The 6,321-nt window shown below is 40.7% G+C and overlaps 1 protein-coding gene across 6 annotated transcripts in view; it reads left to right on the top strand.

The window, feature by feature from the left end:
* The first annotated feature begins 392 nt into the window (after positions 1-392).
* Meltrin (disintegrin and metalloproteinase domain-containing protein meltrin) overlaps positions 393-6,321 on the top strand; it is a 77,802-nt gene continuing 71,873 nt past the window's right edge. For 3 of the 6 annotated variants that reach the window (XM_022806474.2, XM_022806472.2, XM_022806470.2), the window contains exon 1: positions 394-965. In XM_022806474.2, the coding sequence (XP_022662209.1) occupies positions 860-965 (106 nt within the window). In that variant the 5' untranslated portion in view covers positions 394-859. Of the gene's footprint in view, positions 966-6,321 lie in introns of all 6 variants that reach the window. The other 3 variants (XM_022806471.2, XM_022806473.2, XM_086991279.1) reach the window with 2 other exon arrangements.

The following is a 6,321-nucleotide window of genomic DNA, read 5'->3' as shown; positions in this document are numbered from 1 at the left end:
CATTCCTAAGTGGTGCTTAACGGCAATACCCGATGTCAAACATGGAGCATTTAATTAAAGCCTTCTCTCATCTAATAGCAACGTTACTGCCTGTATTTATTTATGTCTACTTCTGTCGTCTGCTGTTTTGAATTGGCGATGTTTTCAAAAGGACATATATTTAATTCATATATTTAGTACCTACGTATGTATTATCGATTCAGTGTTAATCAGCACTCAGAACGCATGTCTTGCTGAATTTATATGTCTATATATATATATATATATATATATATATATTTCACTACCTTTTTTTGATATTTTGAATTTGCGCGCGTTATAGCGAGGCTCTCCCCTGAAGCTGCCACGGGAGGTTAGTCCCTAAAGTAAGTTCCTTCCTTTTACTTTTAGTTTCGCACAGATGATCGCTCATTCAGTGTGAATTGTCTGCCCATGGAGGAAGGATGCATCAAGAACGAGTGTTTCACTAACGAATAAATCAGAGTAGCTGAGTGTAGTCGGAGAAAGTCGTATTGATAGGGGTAATGTTGTCATTATAGATAGAAGAGAGTGCAAGCCAAGTGCCTAGAGAGCTTGCAGCCCCAGGGTGAGAGTGGTAGTTGCAGTTGCTGGTGGGGATTCGTCAATAGCCGTGGATTAATGGTAGTTCCTAATAAATATAAAACAAATAGAATAATCAAAATTTGTTCGATTTTGTCGATGCATAGTGGTTGAACTTTGCGATGTGGATGTACGAGTCAAGTGGAAGTTCGTGGTGCTCGTGTAACAAACTCTAAATAGAAAAAAAATATTCAAACCCAATGGCGAATTGATAGTGTGTGTTTGTGAGTGTGTGGCGCGGTGACACCCGCCGTGGGATATGGTTCGTGTGCGTCTTAAATATGGGGGTCAGCTGCGGGTTTGGAAACCGCCTATCATTGTCTTCCTGCTAATTCATCTACTCTTCTTATTCAATTCGGTGTTATGTAAGTATTAGTTATCAAGCGTTGTTGTGATACAGCTCTTAGATAGTTACAGTCCGGGTTCTTGCATTAAGCTTCCATAGTTTTAACCATTTGGCTTTCTCTGGACTTTATTACCTAGCGCAACTAACCAACAATAGAACTAAACAAGAAACTAAACAACAACGGTGGTTGTTGTTGTTGTTACCCCTTTATTAAAATTTGTTAAAGAGTACCAGGCTCGATAAAAGGTATGGCAAGAACGTGAAACTGATTAGAAAAGACATTGCTGAAACTGTCCTGAGTTTTTGTTTTGATTAGTGGTGTCGTAAAGAGAATAAAGATAGCTCGAGTAAAACAAAATGTAATTCGCCAAGTTCCAGATATTGACTCGTTAGTTGGATTACTTGAACTAAAGAAACTGTTTGGAAAACTTTCTACTAAAGAAAATCATTCTAAAAAATTCACTTAAAAAAATGTATTGGTTGCAATAGAATAGAAGTGTAAGATGGTGCATAGAACAATTAAGAATGAACAAATGCATGGTTGAGATTCGTTTTGCGGTACCTTCGGATTAACACAGAATAGAATAAGGACTCAGCAGTTAGCTTTTGGAAGTATGTCTGAGTAGAATTTTTATGAATTTTTTACATTTGAACCAATTTCACGCAAATGTTGCCTTTTGTCAGCAATATCTTCCTATGTGTATTATACTACTAAAAACAGAGAACACCAATGTGGAAAGACAATGTCTAGTCACATTGTACTTCATTACGGTCCGTTTGCTTCTATTTTATTTAAACGAATAAATAAATAGATTATATGAAAGTATAAATAATCTATCGCATCGTATTGGCACTCACTTGGAATGCGATATTTACGTCACACATTCTACCCTTCTCAGTATTCAGGTTCGAGTTATATTCAGTAAAGCTGTACTCTCATATGCGGTAGCTCTGAGCAGCTTATACTATGACGATAACGACATAACATTTCCTCAGCATTAATATGGCAGGCATATTGGCAAAGGCTAGAATGAACCCAATCTTCTCATGGACATAATAAGGCACACACTTTTGTTACATCTCGTTCTGCTTTTAGCTGCTAGCGATTGGATGACCGATTTTACCTAGAATCATCATTGCTCATCGGCCGTTCTTGGAAGGCGCGGCACGTGACAGATTCGCACGATTCTACATAAGAACATAGCGCAGCGCCATCAGAGACAGACAGTCGCTTACTTAGCTGCGCAGTTAAATAGTTGCGCGTCTGTTAGGTTGTTGAGTTCCATTACGCCGAAGTGGCCGCCATGTCGAGTGAAGAAAAATTTTAGTTGCAAACTTAACGCACTCGTCTGCTCAACGATGTCTTCCGGTCGCTGCTTTGTCAGGTCACATGGCTTAATGGCTCTTGTTAGCTGCAATGAAAGCTAGTCCTGTTGCTGTTACAGGGATCTGCAATTCGACAATTATATTGCCGCCAAATATTGGCGTATCTCGCCAATTACCAGACGCAAGCTCCACGATTGCAAAGACACATAAAAAAGACGAAGTTGAAAATTGAACCTGTGGATTTTTCTATTTTACGCTCTGATAGACGCTTTCATATCAGAAATTGCCTCTTGGCCATGGATAGCACATATTTTATAATAGATCTTGCGCCTTCGGTATTTGTTGTCTCATTCTTCTTTCATGTAAGCACACAACACAGCATGTAGCCAGCCTTTCGTGATCGTATATTACGTTCTCTTTTCTACGTTTTCTCATGAGTAGATAAAATCAATCTTCTGCGCTCAGTTGATTTGATCATTATGTTTTCTCAGCAAGCTTATTCATCATTACCAGTTGTCGGCTCCTAGCTATATGGGGCCTGATATGAGGGTGCTGGCTGGTCTACACAACCATATATCATGCGTTGCGCTGGCGGCAATAGCGCCGATAAATGTTGTTTGCTTGATCTGTTCCATTCTCCGATTTGGGTTGATGTTATCTCTCGCTTATCGCGTGCCATCTTAACACGGTCATCGTAGCGTGATTAATTGCCGTGAATTTCATGCCTGGTACTTGAGCCGTTTGGCATTGTCTCCGACGGGTGCGACACCATAGCATTGTAAGATTTTGGAGCCAGCTTGGCTTCATGCCCTATCCGTACCTAAACTTTTCTATGTGCTATGTACGCAGCTGATTGTGTTACTGTCTGCTTTCGAGTAATAGCAGTAGCAAAATCGTCCTTTTAGGGTAAACAGAGGAAATGAATGTCAAACCATCGATATTCAGACGACGCAGCCAGGTCGATGGTATCAGCCTAAGTTCGATTTTTCATATCTACAAAATGGCTCACCGACTAGCCAGTAGATAGCAACGTCGAAAAGTTGGTATGATTATCAATGCACCTTTATTTAGCACGTTATTGTTTTTTTTTGTGGTGGAGCCAAGTGAATTGGTTAACGTTGGTTAGGCAATTGTGGCTTTGTAAGATAGCTATAAACGATTTGAGTGAACGGTCGCTTACCGCCATTAAAACGAGCCTTAATGTCAGGTTAAAGCTGGTCAAGTAGATTGAAGCTGAAGTGTTTTTTTTTGAGAAATTAGGAACCAGTGACAGACAGACTAGCCCTGTGTCAATATAGATTAGCGGCAACAGCTGTTAGCTACAGCGTATGCGCACAAAACGGAGGGCTGCGTCTAAAGACAAATAGAGCGGAAGCGATCTTCTTCACGCTAACACCTCACAGCACAAGATGATCAGAGTAGAAAACTTCAGATGGCAGTTCGTATGCTTTTATTCGATTGGGTCTGGTGAGAGACCAGGTGAATTTGCTTCTGACCAGGTGAACTATCCGGGCCAGGAGTGCGGTCAGAGAAGCTGGTGCCAATCTGCCGATTCAGTAGCGCCACCTCCAAGTCTTCTCATTATAAAGCCGAATAATAGACGACTGATGTTAGTGATGGAGGTCTATGTTTTATGCTGAACATCCGAGTAAATGTGGCTACAGTGACTACGGTTGTGACAGTAACCAGGTTAGGTGGTGTACTAGGTACCTTTGAGCGTAGACAAGCGTATACATAAGGTAGCTCAGCCAAGCATAAATGCTAGAAAATACTTTGAAGCGTCTGTCTTGTACAATATACGAAAATAACATTTTGTCTGGACACGCCACAACCTTTCTCGTGGCTTTCACCAGTCTCTTGCCCTGCCATCGCGCAGGGCTGCTGTTACCATATCTTCTCTACGAGAGGGCGGAGATAGAACGGGCTTCGAAATAATGTCAGATATCAGCCTTTCGTTGGCTTCTATTTTGGCAGGCGCTGGGGACGTTATCTTCTTAGAGAAACTCATAAAAACACTGCGTAATAGGAGCTGCAGATCTATTTGATAACCTAATGTTTTTTGAAATAACCCGTCTAGTTTATGCAGCTTGTTGTTTTCCCGAAGTGAACAAGAAAGGTATCGCTTACAAACGAATTATACTCATTTTCGTGCGTAACGCATACCTCTGAAATATATATAGCAAAGAACGATACGATTTACAGTTTGATTATGTAAGTAGTGCCCAAAATGGATAACACCATCTGAATTATTTATATTCTTATGATCTGCCAATATAATTGTAATTCCAATTTTCCTCCAAGATTGATTCTTAGTATACGCCATTGACTCGCTAAGCTGATACCCAATAGAAATAATTAAGAACAGAAATTGGGACAATAAACCAGAAATATGCCCATCGATTAACACCAAAAGGTGACACAAACGTATGGCTAATCAACTGGGTATGAGGTTACGAACGGTTTGTATATAATTTTCATTGAGTGTAGTTTCTCGTTCCAGCTCGATCAAACCTGTTGATGATATCTCTGCTTTTCTGTTTCCATTCCTATCTTCCTCTCTCCTTTCGACAGAGCTTCCAGCAGGGCCTTCCTTACATACGTGGACCGTTTGTTTAAAGCTAATCTAATTAAAGCTTATAATATACGAGCACATACATCCACACGTTACACTTCAGTCTTACTAATGGCTGTCGCGCTGATTGTGGCCTTCATTCTGCCTACTATACGAAGCTTTGTGCGAGCGGGTTGATTAATGGTCTCATCTTATGCGTTTTCTAGATTGAAATAACGGAAGAGGAGCGGAAAGAGACCTATGTTTTGTTCCTTTAAGCACCAGAAAGAAAATTTGTTTATATTATCTTTAATCTTAACGTACAGTAAAACCTCTTGGGAACGATCAGACACAGTTACAAAATCGTGCAACGTTGACCCCCTATTTCGAGCTTGACTACCACTCCGTTCTTGCACCCATTACCCCGATGGCTGCCGGGGGCTGACTGCTCCATGTTTCACTGTTCACTTTAATATCATTAGGCCCTTTATAATAGATCATTTGAGCATCAAATGCCATTCGTGGATCTCTATTGTCCTTGATTCTGTTCGATTCTAGTTGAAGAATAATCTCCTTTGTTGTGAGCAAACGGAAGAACTATGCCTGTTCTGCGTGCAGGAAACTGCAAAGGCTTGGTAAAAATGTCGCTCTTAAAAAGGGAGCTTGGAAGAAAAAGTAACAGAAACGCTTCTGTCCGTGCGAGTCCTGTATAATGTAAACTGTTTTCAATTGACGTGGGATTAGCAGTTAGGATATAACCGATGAAAGTGGTCGGAAATAGTATTACGAAAGAGAGGACAGACAGAGTGCTTCAAATGAAATTGTGGGGGAGGGGGGGTCATCGATTTTGACCTTCATCGTGTCCGTGTGTGCCATGCGATTATATGCGTTGTTCAGGTGACCCTCACTTTCGTGCTCCGTTGGAAAAAAATACATTTTATTTTGCGGAATGAAATGTGAGCTTTTACGTAGTCCTGTTCTTTGCTTCTGTTCGCGCAAAAAGCGCTCGAATTCGTAAAATCAGCTTTGTTGGAAGACCACGTTTCCCAATTTTTGCTGGCGATGATTGATGCTCCTGTGTAGTATTACCACACTGAGGATATAGCTGAAAAATGTTTCGAATTAGATGCTCGGTACTGCCATGACGTACTCCTTCCAAGAGCTGACCCCTATCATGAAATTAAATGTGCCGAAATCTATATTAAAACCCTGGCAATTTTTGTGTTTTCCCAGTTAATAGGCGTTAACAACACATCATTGGCCGGACCTGTCTCGGCGTTCGGCATTTGGGTGCAGTATAAAATACGATCCTATTAGGAATTTTCTCCTGGCTCAGGCCCGCTGATCAGTGTTTGGCTCTAAGAAAGCACCTGACGTAAGGTGTATCATGAATATTCACAGGAATTGACAGTACAATGGTAAAATAACCTCAAACAAAAACAAATGCGGGACCTATTATTTCACACGTATACTATAGCTCGTTCATACTATAGTGGTC

This window comes from Varroa destructor, unplaced genomic scaffold (assembly GCF_002443255.2).
Source record: "Varroa destructor unplaced genomic scaffold, Vdes_3.0 BEIS01000005.1, whole genome shotgun sequence".
NCBI lineage: Eukaryota > Metazoa > Arthropoda > Arachnida > Mesostigmata > Varroidae > Varroa > Varroa destructor.
Note: the sequence above shows the minus strand (reverse complement) of the source record. Positions and strands in the feature narration are given on the sequence as shown.